Source organism: Mauremys mutica, chromosome 1, assembly GCF_020497125.1.
Source record: "Mauremys mutica isolate MM-2020 ecotype Southern chromosome 1, ASM2049712v1, whole genome shotgun sequence".
In the NCBI taxonomy this organism is placed as follows: domain Eukaryota; kingdom Metazoa; phylum Chordata; order Testudines; family Geoemydidae; genus Mauremys; species Mauremys mutica.
The window spans coordinates 198,585,157-198,605,995 of record NC_059072.1 but is presented as its reverse complement, the minus strand read 5'-3'; the positions used below and the strand labels follow the sequence as shown (position 1 = coordinate 198,605,995).

The 20,839-nt window shown below is 42.4% G+C and overlaps 1 protein-coding gene across 1 annotated transcript in view; it reads left to right on the top strand.

The window, feature by feature from the left end:
* URB1 (URB1 ribosome biogenesis homolog) overlaps positions 1 to 20,839 on the top strand; it is a 79,116-nt gene that overhangs the window by 747 nt on the left and 57,530 nt on the right. The window contains exons 2-12 of the mRNA XM_044996665.1: positions 2,077 to 2,216; positions 4,127 to 4,278; positions 6,493 to 6,625; positions 8,773 to 8,869; positions 10,049 to 10,134; positions 12,303 to 12,428; positions 14,346 to 14,476; positions 15,894 to 16,089; positions 17,499 to 17,636; positions 18,069 to 18,242; positions 18,926 to 19,070. Coding sequence (XP_044852600.1) covers positions 2,077 to 2,216; positions 4,127 to 4,278; positions 6,493 to 6,625; positions 8,773 to 8,869; positions 10,049 to 10,134; positions 12,303 to 12,428; positions 14,346 to 14,476; positions 15,894 to 16,089; positions 17,499 to 17,636; positions 18,069 to 18,242; positions 18,926 to 19,070 — 1,518 coding nt within the window. The remainder of the gene's footprint in view (positions 1 to 2,076; positions 2,217 to 4,126; positions 4,279 to 6,492; positions 6,626 to 8,772; positions 8,870 to 10,048; positions 10,135 to 12,302; positions 12,429 to 14,345; positions 14,477 to 15,893; positions 16,090 to 17,498; positions 17,637 to 18,068; positions 18,243 to 18,925; positions 19,071 to 20,839) is intronic.

Here is a 20,839-nt window from a genome sequence, read left to right as displayed (position 1 = left end):
CCACACTCCCTGGGGACCGGGTCCACTCTGCCAGGACCACGACTGGCGCCGCGGGGCCCGGCCCCCCGGGGCGGCCCGGCCCCCCTGGCCGCTCGGCCCGACTCCGCCGGGCCGGGACCGGGGCCCGACTCCCCGGGCCGGCCCGGCACCGGGGCCCGACTCGCCGGGCCGCTCGGCCCGACTCCCCGGGCCGGCCCGGCACCGGGGCCCGACTCGCCGGGCCGCTCGGCCCGACTCCCCGGGCCGGCCCGGCACCGGGGCCCGACTCGCCGGGCCGCTCGGCCCGACTCCCCGGGCCGGCCCGGCACCGGGGCCCGACTCGCCGGGCCGCTCGGCCCGACTCCCCGGGCCGGCCCGGCACCGGGGCCCGACTCGCCGGGCCGCTCGGCCCGACTCCCCGGGCCGGCCCGGCACCGGGGCCCGACTCGCCGGGCCGCTCGGCCCGACTCCCCGGGCCGGCCCGGCACCGGGGCCCGACTCGCCGGGCCGCTCGGCCCGACTCCCCGGGCCGGCCCGGCACCGGGGCCCGACTCGCCGGGCCGCTCGGCCCGACTCCCCGGGCCGGCCCGGCACCGGGGCCCGACTCGCCGGGCCGCTCGGCCCGACTCCCCGGGCCGGCCCGGCACCGGGGCCCGACTCCGCGGGCCGCTCGGGCCGACTCCCCGGGCCGGCCCGGCACCGGGGCCCGACTCCGCGGGCCGCTCGGGCCGACTCCCCGGGCCGGCCCGGCACCGGGGCCCGGCCGCTCGGCCCGACTCCCCGGGCCCGGCCGCTCGGCCCGACTCCCCGGGCCGGGCCGCTCGGCCCGACTCCCCGGGCCGGGCCGGCACCGGGGCCCGGCCGCTCGGCAGCAGCCACGGGGCCCGACTCCTCGGGCCGGCGCTGGGCTGGAGGGAGCCGCGGTCTGGGACCGGGAGCTGCTGAGCCAGCCGCACCTCCCCTCCCCCTCCGCGCCCTAGCTTACCTGCTGGCTGCCTCCATGCTGCTTGTTCAGGCTTCCCGCGAACATCTGATTCGCGGGAAGCAGGGGAGGGGGAGGAGAAGGGGGCGGAGCAGGAGAGGAGTGGGCGGGAACTTTTGTTAAATTTAGCAGCCCTTAACAAGCGGTTCTAAAATGGCTGCTAAATTTAACAACGGGTTTGCGCGAACCCGTGCGAACCCGCTGCAGCTCACCCCTGCCCCTGCTGCTCTTTGAGTTGTCACCGGTCATCACCCCCTCGTGCTGCTGCCTTTGCACTCTTCAAAGTGTGCTGAGTTCCTGTTGCGTTCGCCCCCCTGCTTTTTATTATTTCCCAGGTCCGCCCACACTGCACTGCTCCCCTCCCAGTGCTGCTCCAAGTGCATTACTGTTCCGTTCGTGCGGATCTCGTGCATTGTGGCCCATCCCTGTGGGGATGGGGGGATTGAGACCCACACCTAGGAGCTTGTTTAGTGCAGGTGCCCCAGTAATAAATGAATTATTGTTGCATTTGTACTGTGAGTCGCTCGCTGTTACTGTTCACAAAGATTTTGCATTTTCTCTATATATATTTTACTTTTTCACTAAGCAGCCTTGGATGTAGTTGGGTGCATTATGTGTATTTTCTTTAGTATACAAGTATTCCTGTATCTTATGCAAAAAAAAAAGGGGGGACATCTTTATTACTCTCTCAAACTATTTTTCAGTTTTTGCATGTTTAAATGAGCTTGAAATGCTATGAAGTAATTCAGTGTTCAGGGTAGAAATATTCTTGGATAAATTCTGTCCTTTGTGGGGATTTATTCAGTGAAGTGTAGTTGGTTACATTGTGCTCTTGTAACTTTCCCATTCTATATTAGTGGATGTACCCTTGGATTGGCCGTAATATGCCTAGCACTCAGATGAACATAAAGCGGGAAAGAAAATGTTAATGAGTAGATGATATTGGTCTAAGTTTCTTCCCCGCTGAACGTCATGTTCTCCATACCAGACACCTCTCCCATGAACCCTGACAAATTATAATGCAGTGTACAGAGTTTGTGAAGCCGGAATACAGGTTATAGCTGTCATTTGAAAAGCATGCTTTTGATTACAAGAAAATGCTTGTTTTCTTTCAGGTTTAGAAAACTTCGTCTCCACAGCTAAGACATTACCATCTACTGAACTATATGATGTAGTAGAAGGATATATAAAAATTTCTGTGGAGTGTGCTGAAATTTTCAGACTTTTGGATGGTGAAAGAAGGCCTGAAAGTGAAGTAAGTTGCCCACATGCATTGCATTTGTAATGGACAGTAGAGCGTGCACTGAATAGAACATTTAATAATTGTAGTATAAACACAGAATAAAAGAATGTATTTGGAGATCTGAGGAGCAGAAAAATCGGTTAAGTTGTTAGTGGCCTTATAAGTTTGTCATAAAGTGTAAAGGCATCCTGCAAAGCCGCTTACACATACTAAACCTAATGTATTCTGAATAGTCCCATTGAAGTCAAGCTCTGTAGTACCGAGGCCTTTGAATTTTGTTAAGAAAAGCTTTTCTAAAACTCAAGACCAATAGAAATGTTTATACACATGTGTGCACACACAAATCTAATAAAAGTACTTGTTTTTAGATAAATAAGCCTTCTTTTGTAGTGTTTGATATCCAGCTATTGCAGCATTAAGAATCTGAAGGTAAAACTTATTGTCTGAGCCGAGAGAAATGCAAAACATAAACAAGAGCATAAATAGTGACCAATAATTCTCTTACTGCTAATTATCTAAGGCGTTATTAGTAATTTAGGTAAAGAAGAGTTTGTTTACAACTGATTGAAGTGGATAGAGCCCCTTTTAACTTCCAATAAACAATCTCTTTAATAAAAACAATGAGGAGTCCTTGTGGCACCCACTCCATGCATCTGATGAAGTGGGTTTTAGCCCACGAAAGCATATGCTCAAATAAATTTGTTAATCTCTAAGGTGCCACAAGGACTCCTTGTTGTTTTTGCTGATACAGACTAACACAGCTACCACTCTTTAGTAAAATATCCTCTCTGCTACATAACAGAAAAACTATGTATACATTGTGTCTTGCTTTGTCCGCTGCTTGCTGTGTAGATAGTCTTCCACCTACTGATAAAACACAGTAAGGCCCTGATGCTGCAGTAGGGTTGTGTGTGTGTATGTAGGGTTTCACTGTGAGGAGCTCAGTGCAGTATTGGGGCTTAGGTACAGTTTTTGAGTTCTGTATATAATGGCATTACAGTAGTACCTGAGAGTTACGAACACCTCAGGAATGGAGGTTGTTCGTAATTGACCAAAACATTATGGTTGTTCTTTCAAAAGTTTACAGTTGAACATTGACTTAATACAGCTTTGAAACTTTACTATGCAGGAGAAAAATGCTGCTTTTAACCATCTTAATTTAAATGAAACAAGCATAGAAACAGTTTCCTTACTTTGTCAAATCGTTTTTTTTAAAACTTTCCCTTTATTTGTTAGTAGTTTACGTTTAACACAGTACTGTACGGTAGCTGTCTTTTTTTTTTTGGTCTCTGCTGCCTGATTGTGTACGTCTGATTTCAAATGAGGTGTGTGGTTGACCAGTCAGTTTGTAACTCTGGTGTTCGTAACTCTGAGGTTCTACTGTATATTTGAGTATTATTTTCCATTCCATCCACATGTGCATCCTAGTGTCTTGCTTCCTTTTTTGAATGCTGCTGCACTATGAGCAGATGTTTTAATTGTGCTGTCCATATTGAGGCCTAGGTCTTAATCGTTACTGGTTACAGCTACTTTAGAATATAGTAAGTGTATGAGTAGTTCAAATGATTCTCTTTGATGTACTTTATCTTGCCATTATCAACACTGAATTTCATGACTTTTGCAGCTGGAAACAAGGAGAAGAGTTGGTACCTTGTGACCTACCACCTCTTCGCTGCTCAGTAGTGATCCATAGACCATAGTATGGAAGCCTCTGCCCAAGCATATTATTTCAGTGTTAACTATCTGGAAGAGAATCAGTGTGTTACCTTGAGTTTCACATTTGGAAGCATTTCCTCTTGTTGCACAGTTATTCATTATTTATGATGTTTACTGTTCTAATTTTCTTATTTATATTTGCTTATATAGGGATATTTGAGGAAAGTAATGGCAACAATATTTTAAAATATCTCTGAACTTTGCAGATGCTGTTAATTTTTCAAGCTTTGGAAGCCATCTTGTTGAGAACAGCAAGTGACCTGTGCCATTTTTCTGTTGTGGGGATGAACATAGTAAAGAAGTTGATTAATAGCTATATGAGATTAATCTATGCTGCTTTGTATTCTGAAAGTCACAGGTAAGTCTACTGCATACCAGAGTGAGAACCTGTATTGGTTGCTCTGACATAGTCCCGATATACTACCATGGGCCGCCATCCTGCAAAGACCTAAGCGTGTGCTGAACTGTTTGCAATGTGAGGAGTCCCACTGACTTTAGGAGGACTGCTCACAGTGTATAATCTTAGGCACATACATATAAGTGTTTGCAGGAATGCTGCAGGGAGTAGTGCTGCACTTGACTTTAGCTAACTCTGTAATTTTCCATTCTCTTCCTCTGCTTGCTCTGTTTACCCTAACTATGTCATTTGTGATATGACACCTGCTTTAGGTGCCAGGGAGGTGCAGAGAGAGGTTTCCTTTTCTATTGCTCACCAAAGCTGAGCAGAACACCATGGTGATGGCAAGAAATGTTCGGTTTGATTGTTGCTTCTTTTTCCTAGTCTTTTCACAAAATGTCGACACGTTTGTAATAGAATTTCTCCATTAGCCCAGCTTTTTCTCAACACCTTTTTCTGTCTCTTAAATGTGTCAACTAATTGTTTTGATAGATTATAAATAAATTAAGAAATAAATTCGAAGTCCAAAGGAGGTACTTCCACAACCATTTCTTCTGCTTTGTCCCTCCATGGCAGTTGAGGTTTGGTGGGTGGTTCTTGCTTTACATCCCAGTGTGTCATTTGGATGAGGAAAGGTGCTTTATTGGTTCAAGGACCCTGTCTGGGCATTCAGAGCTCTTCGTCAGCTCTGTGTAAGCTCAAAAGCTTGTCTCTCTCACCAACACAAGTTGATCCAATAAAAGATATTACTTCACCCACCTTGTCTCTCTAATATCCTGGCATCAACATGGCTCCAATAATACTACCAACAAAATAATGTACCCTCATAATAATGACCCCAAAATACAGCTATTGGAGAAATCCTTCCAGAGCTTGCCTAAGGGAAACAGTCCTGTTGAATTTCAGATAGGGTGTTTTGACTTTTCATAGCTACATTGGCCAAATGGAAAGGCCAAGGGGTTTGGCAGTCACAAAACAATTATTTTCATGTGTCAGTTGCACCCATGGGGCATAGAATATAATGATTAGAATAATTTGCTGAGAACATATGTTGTACAGTTGAAGCATAAAGAGGTCATGTTGTTGTGGCATATGGAGGCAGGATCTCTGCTTTGTATGCATCTTCTCAGGATTTTTTATGAATGGTAACATTTCAATATTGGAACTTTAGGGCTTGATCCTGCAGCTATTAATAATGGCACGTCTTCACACATCAGTAAGGGCTGCAGGATCGGGCCCTTATGGCCCCAGTTTTGAAGTTATCAGCAAAATCCCATTGACATCAGTGGATGCAGGGATTGGAGCCTTCATTTCTAGCGCTCTCCCCCTTATTCGGGAACATCTACATCCAGCCTCCCAGTATATTTGTGTGTGTAAGCTGAGTTGATAGGAACAATGTAGATGTACATTCCCTTGTGCCTATTCCCGCTACATCAGTACCTCTGACTTTTTCCTTTCGTTACTCAGATAGACTTCCACTCCAGTCAGTGAGTAAGGACTGAGTATAAAATTTGAATGAAAACTAGTAAGGACTTCAGGGTTTGGTCCAGTGACAGGAATACAGCTCTTTTTCTGCATTCTTTAACAAAGAAAATAATAATAAGCAATAATAATACAAACAATTTGATAGGAATGAATGAAGGCACGATCTTGTAAACACTTACGTTGGTGCTTAATTTTTCTGCCAGGGGTAGTTCCAATGGCTCTCCTTTCCATACTAAAGTTAAGCACATGCATAAGAATTTGCAGGCTCAGGGCCTTGATCTGAGAAACATACTTTTAAAAACAGGCAATATGAAAATAAGATTGGCCGGAATTCTGTGTGAATTAGGGAAAAGTTGCATGCATTTAGCCTAAATGAATAACAGTGGTTGCTTTGTAAAGCTGCGGGATCTTGCATTCCTTCTTGAGCCGTGGCTCCTATGGACTGTGAGAGCTTTGCATGCAGTAGGAATACAGAATCAGGTTCATTGTGGTTATAGCTTAGCTTTCCTGACTGTGCTTGCTTACGCACGTTGGGACAGACTCCGAGTGCTGTTCTGTGCCTGCAGCTCCCACTGACTTTGGTGGAAGTTGGGGCTGGATGATTTGAGAGGTATAAATTCTCACATTATAACGTCTGTGTAACCATCATTCCTGCAATAACATGCATTCCCCCCCTATTTATTCATGTAGGATGACTCGAGTATGCCTCACCTTGCTGTCGGCCATGGTGGCACAGGGGCCAGATTCTGCAAGGGATGTCTATAGTCATTTTGATTTTAATAATAAATTCCTGCCTGGATTAGTGAAGAAAAGAGATAAGAAGGTAAAGTATCTGCAGGGGTCAGATGAGCTGGCATGGAGGTATCTTTGGTTTACTTTTGCTAATTTTTAAAGTAAACTTGCTAATGTGACTCCACTGTATTTTCATCCACTACTGCTTCTCCACCTCTTCCTTCCCCTTTTCTGTCTGATTGTTTATAATAGGCACTCGCTGATCTATGAACAGTTTCCCATTCACTTAAATGGGAAACACCCAGGGGTCATGGATGTTTCTAAGTGTCTGTCATTATGGGAGATCTTGTGTAACATAAGCCTGGCACCCATAGGAGTTGCTCATTTCATTTCCATGCCTCCTTGATCTCTGCTACCCTGATGAAGTGGAGCGCCTGAAGATTATAATGCCATAGGGAAAACTGATTGAGTTTTGCTGCCATAGTATTGGGTGGCCTAGTTTGTTATGAAATTGTATCATGCCTTATTATGTGGTTTGTTGGCCACAGGAAAGAACTGCCATTAGACAGGACATTTTAAGGCTAGAATGGAATGAAGGCAAAGGCAATGTTTTAATGCTTTTAATTTATGTTTCAGAGTGGTGGAAATTGTCCAGTTCTAAAATTAACAGGTTAAATCCTGGCCCTGTAGAAGTCAGTGGGAGTTTTGCCATCAATTTCAGTGGGGCCAGGATTTCACCCAATATTTTTGAAAAAACTACACTCTGCTTTGGAAATTGTAACTAATGGTTTTGGGGGCAAATCGGTTGGTTTTTTTTTTATGTTAAGTTATTAGGAGTGTCAAGTGTGGTGTTTTGCTGCAGGATCTACCTTTGTGAACTCTCACATCTTAATTGAAAGACTTGGGTGTTAAATCTTTATCCAGGATATTCATTTAACAACGTGTTCATTAGTCATGGGAGCAAATTAGATATTATTAACCAAAACAGAGTTTCAGACAGTGCCTGAAAATTCCTTCTCTTCTCAGTTGTTCAGATTTCACTCCATTGTGATGTCATCATTTCACTAGTTCTCCAGTTGTAATAGTGTCTCAGGCTAAACCAAGCCTGAATTTCTAATGTAAAAATCAAGCAGAAAACCAACAAACTACCTAACTTTTTGACAAAATCTTTCATGTCCCCACTGCTTTTTCTTTTCTTTCCCCCTTCTTACAAGTCACTTTTAAAGGGAAAGCTGTTTCACATTGTACCCCAGTAATTATATTTATTTGGGGTTTTTTACATATAGCTTAAATGACATACACTAACACAGTGCCTCTCAACCTTTCCAGACTTCTGTACCCCTCTCAAGAGTCTGATTTGTCTTGTGTACCCCAAGTTCCACCTCATTTAAAAGCTTACAAAATCAGACATAAAAAGACAAAAAATGTCACAGCTCACTGTTACTGAAAAATTGCTTACTTTCTCATTTTTACCATGTAATTATAAAATAAATCAATTTGAATATAAATATTGTACTTACATTTCAGTGTATATTATACAGAGCAGTATAAACAAATCATTGTCTATGAAGTTTTAGTTTGTACTGACTTAGCTAGTGCTTTTTATGTAGCCCGTTGTAAAACTAGGCAAATATCTAGATGAGTTGATGTACCCCCCTGACCTCTGAATACCCCCAGGGGTACACATACCCTGATTGAGAACCACTACACTAACGGGCTAGGGATTTCATTTTCCAGATGGAAGTTAAATAATTAATCTTTAAAAATAATCGTAATTTACAGTCAGATCTTGTGGCCTTATGCAGACAGAACTCCTGTCAGTTTATGTAACACTGCCAATATACCTTGGTCCTGAGCAATAGCACCCTATTAGTCTGGTCCTTGGCTTGTCTTAATAGCTCAACAATCTGTGGTGGTTTGGTGATGTGCATAAATGGGGATTAGAGTCTGAATGCCAAACCACTTATTGTTTGTGACCTAGCCCAGGTATCCAAAATTGAAAAATTAGTGACCCAACCAGCCTTCCTAACTAGATGCTAAGATATGAAAGTAATCGCCACAGGTTAATAGACTGTGGTTGACAAACTCGTATAGTTTTTCAGATTAATATACTGGGGATGTGTTTATATAAAACATATCTGTACAACTTATTGCATATTTTATGATAAACTGCTGCTGTAAAAATGTTGCAATTGTGTACAAGCTATATGCTAAAAGTGTCTTTTAATTTTCTTTTAGGGGAAACCAGATGTCCGTATGGCATATATTCAGTTTGCTCTCTCCTTTTTAATTGCTGGTGACAACACTATCTTAGTACAAGTGCTAGAGTTAAAAGGTACTTCACAATTACTGCTTTTGTTAAAGGAGCATCTTTTAAAGATCACGTTTAAAAATATGAACCAATTCAACAGCATTGACAAGACAAAGGAAATTCAATTTTAAAAATTGATTTGAAATAAGCTTATGCTTTCCAAAACACTTGGCTGTACTGGCTGAAAATAACGGTGATGGTATTGCTTATGCTGACCGCAAAGAGACTGCAGGATAAATAGGAAGGCCTAGATGACCCAATTCTTGATAAATAAGCTTATAGTACCTTCAGAACCACAAAGGTCAGATGACAGAGGAGACTTTATGGCGTTTAAGCTTCTCCAGAATGTAATAACATTGGATGTGCTGCCTTCTTTTAAAGTTAAATATTTAAAAAATCAGGCAAGATCTAGTTTTTGAACACAGTGAAATTCATCCCTGTGCAGATAGCCTGTGCAAGGCCTGTGTAAGCCCTTAGAATGGGTTGTCCTTGGGTCAAATGGCCACTATCTCTGGCTGCTTTACCCCGTAAGCCCTTCATTTGGGATCTGCAGGAAAGTGCCATCAGAGGGTGTTTGTATAACCCCCGTATGCTGAGGAAGAGGTAGCTGTACTAGCCCCACATAGAATAGCTCACAGAAGTGCACTAGAGAAGGAATCAGGGTTTTTAGCTAATTTAGGGTCTGCTTCTGAAAAGACTTATCTACGCAGTTGACTTAACATACTAAGAACTGGACCCAATGTTCATTGAAGCTAATGGGAATACTATTGATATCAGTGGGCTTTGAATCAGACCCTATAATTAATCCCATTGACTTCAGTAATTGTAGGTCCTTCTGGGCTGGGGCTGTCACTAAGTATATGTTTACACAGAGCCTAGCACAATGGAGCTCTGACTCGATTGAGGTCTCTAGGCGCTAGCTCAATATAAATATTAAATAATAATAACTGAGCTAACTAACTGCCTAATAATCCTTCCAATAGGTATTTCAAAAAAAGGCAATATCAGAGCAGTTTGTTTATCACTGTATTATCTGTTCACCATGCATGCTAATACTGGTATTTTTGTTCATCTTTAAATACAACACAGAGATGAGTGACATGACATTGAGGACAAACAAGTACAAATTCCCTGAAATTAATTTCATATTCAAATACTGCTTGTCTTCAGATCACAACTCTAACATTTGAAATATGTTCTTAGATTTCATTCCAGATATTCTTAGGACCGGATTAAAGGAAGATAAAGTTTCTACTATCAATCTTCTGCTTTCCACACTGGGAACAAAGGTCTGGTATGCCCTTGAAATGGCTTTGTCTCTTGCTTTCTGTTTTTCTTGCTACTGAAGACAGCTTTGCAATGCATTCCCAAAGAATATACACCTATTTATTACTCTGGCATTGTGCTGCAAAGAATCATCAGCATTTCTGTTGCCAAGCTTGTTCATCGGGAGTTTATATGTTGGCCATAAAATTGTCTCAGGGCTAAAGCTTGTAATGTGATATTTTTTAAGTAGAATTTTAAATGAAATGATCACACAGCTGAATTTAAAAGCTACTTACTGCTTGTATGTAACATTTCTCATACATCCCATCTCATTTACCTCCAGGAGAAACGGGGTGGTATATCCGCAATAAGTTATTACTCTTACTTCGAAAATCTAGCTGTTGAACACACTGCCTCACTTCCAGAAGGAACAGAGCTTTTATGTTGCTTTTATATTGGGGGCTGTTGGGGCAAATGGGGTGCAGAGAATTGTCCTTGTCTGGTGGTTGAAGCACCTTTACCATAGGTTTCCAATTAAAGACATAGTCTTGATAGGGTTCTGTAGCATCCCTCATCCTGACCTCCTGACTAGAGATAACTGTTGCAGTGTGGATCTGCTTGCAGTCGAGATTGGGAGTATCCTGATTTGGGGCTAGTGATGTAGTCTGCCAGGCAAAGCTGTTTCTTGATGGACAAGAGGAAAACGGTGGTTTTTATAATGAAGGTTTCTAGTAAAAACCCACGGCTACATGGGAAGCTGCTGCAGGGAGGACTACTTTCCATGTGCCACGTAAACCCATTGAAAGAGAAAGGAGAAGTTGGTTCTGTGATGGGGTGTCATGTCGTCTGGGTCTGTCATGGGGTGGGGAAAGTAGATTTAAGTTACATCAAGGCTGCTATGGAAGCTTGATAACAGAAGTAATTGAGAATTGCTGTAGAATCCGTTGGGTCTTCAGCTGCTTTGGCCATATCCCCTTGTGTAACAGGAGCTTCCACATTTTGAGCTCCGTTGCCCCTTCTGTCCCTTTTCCATACGGAAGAACCCTAACAGGAAAGGGGTAACTGACGATATAAATGGAAACTGTGCTTTTGTTTACATTAAATTAAACTTTAAAAAAGCTGGCACCGTGATTGCAGAATCAGGGCCTTAGAAATCAGGGAGTCCTGGAAATGAATTTTTCTCCTGCACTGTTAGCTTGTCTGTGTTGCATATCTTATTCTGATATGTATCGTGGTTGAATTCATAACATAATACACGAGGTTTAAAATATAACAAGGAAAACGGGAATAAAAAAATGAAGCCGAGAAAACATGGGGAAAACCATTAATTTTTGGAATTTCCTTGCTGGATGTTACAGGGTTAACGCTATATTCATAGTAATTTTTTACATTTACTTTTGCTGCAAGGTTGTGGTTATTTTTGCAATAGGGAAGTGGGAAGGAGGCATCTGGAACAGTTTGTTGTGTGAAATTTATACGCTCCTCAGATTTTTCCCATAGAGCTTGTAAATTCCTTGAACTGCAGCTACAAACAAGCCTCAGCTATCCAAATCTTGCTTAACCAAAACTCTTGGTTCTCCAAAAGTCAGACGTGTCCCCTGAAGGTCTGATTGAAGCTCAGGTCCTGTAGAGCTGCAGAAGACTCTGATTCTGCAAAGCTTATCTCTTGCCATTGCTAACATCTGCTTGTTACATTCATTGGATTACTTTGGTAACAACTCTTGCCAGCTTCCCCCAGTGGATTTTGTCAGTTCCTGTATTGAGAGTAGAGCCTCCAACATACACAAACTCCATGTGTAGCTAACACTCCCTCCTCTTCAGATTCTACAGCTAGCAAGCTCTACCAGTTTTTCTAGTAGCTTTCCAGTTCCTTGTCTGGAGCTAATGGGGTTTTGGCATTCCAAAGGTGCTGGAAGCTCCTTAGTCCAAACTGGCTCTAGTCCTGCAAACACTTAATATCCTCATTGCTTAAAGTAGATTGAAACAGGAGAGGCTGCTCCGTGGTACACTAGCCAAGAAGGAAGGGGCACGGTGGGAGAGGGCTGCTTCCCCAAGCCAAGGAGAAAAGGGGAAACGCTTCTGTTCTAGTAGAGGAGAGGGAGCTGCGCAAAAGCAATACCAGTGCAAGGCGTGATGGAGACGGTTATTTTCCATTTCGTTGTAATTTGCAATACATGTTTATTGTTTTCAGGTGATTCAAAATAAAAGTATCAGTAAGACGCAGAAGGTGCGTTTTTTTACTGTGGAAGTGTTAAGTCACATTGCTTCTCTTTACCGTTGGAATGGGATTACCGATGTCAGCACAGAGGATGTCAAGGTCTGCTAATTTCTTTCGTAAGATGTTTCTCCTAATTCCCTATCCCATACCTCTTTCCTCACTCTCCTTGCTTGAAGCTGTGCAGCCTACAAACAGGAGGAATAGACAGGTGGGGCTAGGGCTACCTCTATTTATGATCCCAAGAAGAGGAGAGAGCCATGCCATACACTGCTTTAAAGAAACCAACTGGGCTGGAGACTACTAGTGCTTCAGTCCTAGGACAAGTGGCAGTAGGGCTGCCCCTTTTTTCTGATTGCCTGAAGGGTATGGAGGGACCTCTACCTTCATGTTGCTTTGGGGGGCTCTCTTTTCTGCCCCTCAGTTTCTGGAGCTCCAGAGCAGAAGTGCTGCCTTTGGGGCATGCTGATATTTCAGCATTCTTCTCTGCTTGACTGCCAGGAAGAATTTGCACCCTGCCTTAGGGCAAGACGGAGTAGGAGAGAGCAAAGACTAGAATGTGCAGTGCCTCTCTCCATATACCCAGTTTCCATACATCAGACTGGACTGACTCTGAAATAATACCCCAGAATAAAGAACAGCCTCATCTCTGGGGCTGATTCTGCTCTTGCTTCCACCAGCAAATGATGCTACGCTTGTATAAAACTCTCTTTAATGAGTTAAGAGTCATTCTTCTGAAACCTAGTACCTGCTAGCACTGCATTGCTACTGTGTAAGTCACTTTGTTTTTACTTTACATAACAAGAATTACACATGTTGTTATTTTTTTGTTCCACTTTTGTGTTGTGTTGTATCTAAATTGTCTTTGGGCCTTATGCAAAGCTTATGGAATGGAATGAAAGACTCCCATTGCTTTTAATGGGCTTTGTATCAGGCCTTTATATCAGTATCCATAGATTTAAAAAAACTAACTCTCTCCATGAAAACTTCTACCATTAATGGGCTGTCTCTTTGTCAGCTCCTATTCTGGTACCTACTGTATACGCAGTTCAGGTTATAAGAAGCCTGTAAACTCCTGGCAAGGACCTGTTTCCATTCTCTGTTTAGTACAGAGCCATGCACACATATGACTCTACATGCATTTGAGCTGTGAATTATTCACACTGTTGCAGTGTGGATCAAGCTGCTGCTTTGTCAGTAGGTTTTGTGTTTTCCCAACAATAACTTGCCAATGAATTTTGCATTTGCAGAAGTCTTACTCTGCCGTATCTGAAGAGTTAAAGTAACCAGTCATTGACCTGATAAATATTACTGGTCTGTTCTCTCCTCTCATTTTTGTGCTGTATCTGTAATGGAATTCGTGCTTTTTCATCCCTGAAGAGTTAGCATGTGCAGGACATTGTTAGCTATCCATCTTTCATGTACTGTATTAAAATTGTTCTCAGTGTGGCCAACACCTTGACCCAAAATTGGCCCAAGGAACATGTTATTTGTTTTGTATGCTTCATGCTGATTGCATCTGTGATTTCTATGACAGCTTTCTTGCACTGATTTTTAGTAGTAAGGCTGAAAGTAGACATTTCAAATTAATTTTTAAATCTTAATGTTTATGGTGCCAGCACATTGTTTGGCCGTAATTCCTTTATAAAAGTAACATACTTACATCTCTATTTAGCTTCATTTTTCTCTTTGTTCATCTGGCCTGGTTCTTTTTACTGTTCTTATTTCTTGCCAGAAAGCCCTAGGTGGCAATGCCCTGTAATTAATAAAAACACTCCCAAGGTATGCAATTTGAGTCCTATGAATAGAAGGAATCCTATATTATTGAATGTGTTTAATACACAGGTTAAAACTTGCCTTGTTAACTTAACCAAAAATTAAAGTGAGTGAAGTAGGAGTTGTCTGTGTATAAATCAAGCTGTATAAAATACAGATAAAAGTGAATTTGTTGTAAGATTTTTCTTTCATTAAACTAACAATTAAAATGTTTGTTTTTTACAATTCTCTTGTACATTGTAGATTACTCAAGATCCTGAAGAGGCAGGAAAGGTCATGGTAAGAGAACTGGTTCATAACTTCTTAATGGACCTGTGTTGTTCTCTGAAACATGGCATTAATTTCTATGATCGAAGCCTTGGCACGTCTGGCAGGTGAATTACCAGGGCTTTTTTGTCTATATTCATTTGGGGAGGGCTAGGGGGGCATTGGGTTTCCAGTCTGTATTTCATAGATTTTTTTAAGGCAAGAAGGGTACCATTCTAATCATCTAGTCTGACCACATGCATAACATAGGCCATAGAATTTCACTCAGTAATTTCTGGATTGAGCTCAATAACTGGGTGGAACTAAGGCATATGTTTTAGAAAGGCATCCAATTTCAATTAAAAGATTTCAAGTAATGGAGAATAAAACACATCTCTTAGGCATCTGTTCCAAGAATTACCCTCCCTGTTCAAAAATATTTTCAGTTTTGAATTTTTTAAGCTTCAATTTCCAGCCATTGGATCTCATTATACTTTTGTCTGCTAAATTAGAGATCCCTCTAGGATCAGGTAGCTTTTCCCTCCATTGGTTCTTATAGACTGTGATTAAGTTGCCTCTTAACCATCAGGTATTTGAGAAGCTAAATAGATTAAGTACCTTAAGTCTTTCATTGTAAGGTGGTTTTCCCAGACCTCAGATCATTTATGTTAGCATAAAGTAACAAAGATGAAATTGCTAATCTTGACCTTGCCACCCTGAAGTGTCTGTTTTTAACTTACTGGTTTATGGAACTACAAATACATTTCCTTGTCTCCCTACATTTAATGTAAGTTTTGCTATTGACTTCAGTGGCACCAGAATTTGGTTCATAACACCTGCCCAGCTTTCTCATTTGTCTCACAGTCACTGTTGGCTTACTGGATAAAATACTTATGTACCCAGTTTATGACCAACAGGGAAAATAATCTAAACTTTTATGTTTCCATGGGGGGAGGCAGGTACAGTGATGATGTGCTTCATTGCTAGACAAACCAGTTGGCTGAAGTCCATTTATAACTCTTATATTCACACAAATTGTTTTCTTGCTTTGGGGTAAATTTGAAGAGCTGTTCCCTTGGCATTGGCAACATTCTCACTTTGCTCAGGGTCGTTTAGAAGAAGCCATCTGCAATGCCACGACTTAACAGATTTTAAAATAACCTATCTTCATAAGGGGGGCTACAGAAAAATATTTTCCAGTTTAATATAATGCTATAATTCTATGTTTTCAAGTTTGTGAAATTTGGTTAGAATATTTTTTTGAATATCTCAGTGATACTGTGTTGATGAGGGCTCTGTTTTAGCTACAGTACATCATGTAAGAGACCTTTAGCTATATTCTATTCTTAGTTACACCAATGTAAATCCAGAGTGACAATATTCATGTCAGAGGAGTCACTTTGGATTTACACCAGCAAAAATGAGAGTAGAGCAGAATTTGACCTCTAGCATTATAACATTATTAATACTGGAGTTACTGAACTAGTGGAGTACTTAAAAATATTAAAATTGTGACTTTTCTCCCTCAAAAATTTGTCTTTACAGAGGAGGAAATTTGGTGCTTCTGCGCTTTCTGCTGAATTTAAAAACTGCAACAGAGGATGAGATGGTTGCTGATCTTATGGTGAATATTCTTAAAGTGTGCCCAGATTTACTGAATAAATACTTTAAGGAAACCCAGTATTCCTTCATTCCCAGACTGAAGTCAACCTGGTTAGACAATATCAAATTGCTAAAAAAGGTAAGAAAGAGATGAAAAATGTGTGCTTTCCGGAAAAGCCCAGTTTTGAGGCTTTTTTTTTTTTTTAAAGATCAATATTTTTTGTTTAAACAAGTACTCTTATTTTGTATGATTGTGTAATACAAATGACAGAAAATTCAAACACTCATAGCCTACCTACAGCCACTTAACAAGGAAATTCAATGCTATATTGGACAACTTGCCCTTAACTCCAGCTGAATATTGCAGCACATTCTAAGTACTGTTAGTACGGTGCAAAATTTACCGCTCTTGGGGTGCCATGCAATACATGGGCCCAATCATATTATATTGTGGAAATAATGTTTTGTGTGTGACTTCAAATTGAAGACCTTGGCATGAGCTGGTGTAAATGGAGGATGCTATGTTGACTTCAGTAGAGCTAAACTGATTTGCACCAGCTCAGGATCTGGTCTCTTAATTGAAAGAATCAGTAGTTTGGTGTCAGAGGAGAATGTGCCTAAGCTGAGGCTCTAGTGGGTGAAGATGTAGTGTGTTCCCAGCTGTGTACACACGCTGTTTAGTGATGTTCCCTCACCAAAAAGGCAGCAAGGCGCTTACTTTAAATAATTAATTTATTTTAAAAATCAAACGAGATCCAAAGGCCCAGCTACAAAGAAGGTAAACTGTTGTGGTCTAAATGACCTAAACAGGAAGGATATAAGGGTTCTGAAATACCTTCAGTAATTGATGTTATGTTAGGAAAGAAGAGGCAGGATGTTGTAAAATAAATGTTGAAGATGGTAAAGAAAAAAGTAGCATCCTGTTTTCTGTGAACGCTGAGTCAAATGAGTGGTGGCTTGGAGCCATGGCAGCTTTGAGAAGTGTAGATGTAAAGTGAGTGAGAAGGTCATTTGTTAAAAGGCCAATCTGGGAGTAGAAAGAGGTATAAACATTTAGCTAAATTGGGAAAGAAGGAGTTGGCATTACAGTCTGTGAGAAAAATCCCAGTGAGGATTTTGGTTTTCAAGACACAAAAACAAATGGCTAGAGAATCCTTTTGTCCTTGCTGTATACTCCTCTGCCTTTCTTTTTTAATCTTAAAATAGCTGAGTGGTGTATACAGTGCCATCTGTTGAATAGAGCAGGGCTTCTGAGGATAATAGGCAATTTTCTGCAGGTTTCCTGTATAACTGAACATAAAGTTGATGTATGCTCTGCAGGATATACTGCTACTCATTAGTAATCATCATTGTAGAATGACTGTTTTAAGTATGTATGCTCTGTGGTTAACTTTCGAGTGCCCTTCTCTTTGTGTGGAACCTGACATTTAGTACTGTTGTTAGTAACCTTTGACAAATAGTATCGTGTTTGTAATGTATTCTGTAGAATTGGCTGCAAACCCGCATGATTACATCAGTCTTGGTTAAACTCTGTTATTTTTATTTCAGATCTATGAGGCTCAACCAGAGATTTCCAACTGTTTTAAAACTGCAGAGTTTATTCCACTCCCTAGATTGCTTTCTATGGTGATGGTAACAACAGTTCCTGTGGTGTGCAATAAAACTATGTTCACCCAAGGATTAAATGTAAGAGCATTTTATTGTCTCAATGTGGCTTTTCCCAAACAGCTTCCTTACGGTTAAGAGTGTGAAAGGGATCATCCAAGTAACTTTAAAAATCAGTTAATTATCAGATTTTATGCTGAATGCTCCAAATTGTGACCCCAATTCAAGAAGGCGCTTAAACCTGTATTTAAGTCCTACTGATTGTTGCTTTCATTAACTTCTTGTAAGCCACCGCTGTGCAACTGCTCACTGGCTGTAAGGGCTGGTATTTTTTCTTCTACTGCATGCAATGAGAATGCATGTGGTAAAAGAACCCACCTAACAACCCAGTTTTAAGAAAAAAATATCTTGTTTACAAGTTTCAACATATGCTCCAAAATAAGTAGTTTGAATACAATGGCTAGGGAAGAAGCACTGTAACTGTATTGTTAATTCTACTTCTCTTTCTTTTAGTTACCCAGCAAAACAGTGAAACACACCATCTTGTCCCTTATGTCAACTATTTTGAGAAGAGCCCTGAAAAATATTGAGCACTGTTTGAATGAGGAAATATGGCAAAAGTCAGAAATCTACACTCCACTGATGATGCAGGAATTTGTCCAGCTGTACAGAGAAGCCCTTAGCAAGGTACAAAAGAGAAGTTATTAAAAAACAGCCAGGGCCTAGAATTACAGGTTTGCAGCAGATAACTTCTCCAGCGCATTAGGGCACTCTGCCCCTGATTTATTGTATCCTGGGATCCAAGCACATAAAAGTTACTAGGTATTTTATAGACATTTTTATTAAGTGTTAATAACCAGTACTGTAGTACAGCATGGTAGCTAATAAATCTGATCAGTGGAAATGCCAATAAAATTCTGTCCTAAGATGAATTCATAACATTGGCAGCTGGTGTGCTAGTACTGAGGAAAACTATTAAAATTAAGAACAGCTTTTTAATAATTTGGCGCCAAATTCTACTCTCACTTTAAGTAAATTGCAGTCAGTGGAGTTCATCCAGATCTACACTCTGCTAATCTATAGCAGAAACTGGTCCTTGGTTTGAAAATGTTTATTACATTGAAATCCAGACAGCCGAAAAATGCTAAGCACTTGGTAACTTTTCATATCTGTTTTTAATACAGTGTTCTGCTTTCATATGTTTATTCTCTGCAGAGCTGAAAATAAAAATCTGATTTCAGTCTGTATTCAGATTGCATAGTGTAAGCAATTCTCCTTGTCAGTGTGTTAGGAATATTTGCATCATTACAGCATTGTGCAGCACCGAAGAACTGTTGATTTTTTTTCTCGCATATATATTTTGCCTTTAGCTTTTACCTGACATGAACAGCATAGTGGCGGTTTGGCAGTCACTTCTAAAACAAGAGAAAGAACAGCATGATGGGGAGAGAAGGGAAGACACCATTTCCACTGAGGAGGAAATGACCGAGATCACAGAAACCAATGAACAGCACGGTAGGAAAATATTTGTTGGCATAACATCCTATATGTATATAAACAGTTGTGGTGAAATCCTGGCCCCATTGAAATCAATGGACGTTTTGCCACCATTTCATTGGAGCCTGGATTTTATCCTTGGTATTTGGTATTCAGTCAGTTTGGTCCTTTGGCAAGGACCTTTTGTCTATAGCTGTGTTCCAACATTTTTTAAAACTTGAGTCCCTCTACAGCAGTGGTTCTCAAAGCTGGTCCACTGCTTGTTCAGGGAAAGCCCCTGCTGGGCCGGGCTGGCCTGGTTTCTTTACCTGTCGCGTCCTCAGGTTAGGCCGATCATGGCTCCCACTGGCCGCGGTTCTCCAGGCCAATAGGGGCTGTGGGAAGCAGCGGCCAGCACATCCCTCAGCCTGCGCTGCTTCCTGCAGCCCCTATTGGCCTGGAGTGGTGAACCACGGCCAGTGAGAGCCACGATCGGCCGAACCTGCGGACATGGCAGGTAAACAAACCGGCCCGGCAGAGGCTTTCCCTGAACAAGCGGCGGACTGGCTTTGAGAACCACTGCTCTACAGGAAAATGAAACCAGTCATGCCCCCTGCAGCCTAGCCAAGTATTGCTAATGGCCTACATGTCTTAATTGATATGTCTTCTGTTCACCCACTCTTACTTTGTGCCCTCCCAGGGTGGCATGTCCAATGCTGAGAGAAACGCTTGTGTAGCTCTTCACAATATGAAACTTCCTCTCCTTTCATAGGAGTTTTGTGAGCAGCGAAACAGTTGTTAATATTGACACTTAAATCAGAGGCCAGTGATGATACTTGAGCACCTATCATAACAAACAGGGGAGTTCACACCTAAAAAGCCGTGGCCGGGAATCAAAGGGCTCTGCGCTGCCTGCTGTGGCGGGGAGCCCAGAGCCCTTTAAATCCCAGCTGCGACCGGGGCTGGGATTTAAAGGGCTCTGGGCTCCCCACGGCTGCCAGTAGCCCAGAGCCCTTTGAATCCCAGCCCCTGGCCGCTGATTGCCCCCTCCCCAGACCTCTGCCCCACTGCCCCCCAGGACCCCCACCTCCTATCTAAGCACCACTGGTCCTTGTCCCCCGATTACCCCCTCCCGAGACTCCTGACCCTAACTGCCCCTTGGGACCCCAGCCCCTATCTAAGCCTCCCTTCTCCTTGTCCCCAACTGCCCCCTCCTGAGACCCCACCCAACTTCCCCCCAGGACCCCACCCCCTACTTGTCCCCTGATAAACCTCCTGGACTCCCATGCCTATCCAATTGCTGCCTGTCCCCTGACTGCCCCCCGGAACTTCCTACCCCTTCTCCAACCCCCAAACCGCTTACCGTGCCACTCAGACCAGCGTGTCTGGCTCAGTGCAGCTCCAGACAGTTGCTGCCCTGCTCCCCCATGGAGCCCACAGCCCTCTCCCATCCCCAACACCTGCCTTCCAGATTTGAACACCTCAAAATTCAGGAGTGCTCAAGCTCGGTTTGGGCAGCTTTTACTTCATTTCTCCCAAATCAAATATACTGATCCACTGTAACTTGCTGTAGAAAAAGTAGGATAAAATTGAGCAAGAAATGCTTATTAGGACTGGAATTGCTATTTTCAACAGCCATTGCCTTTTTGTTTGTTTGAAGGGAAGACAGTGATGTTGCATTGGCAAATTCCCCATAGAAAGAAAGAGTGGAACAAAAGAATAATAAAGGCACCTCAACTTTTCCTCATTTATGGAGGACAGTCTTATAATATGCATCCAGATATCCTCCAATCACACAAGCTGAAAAT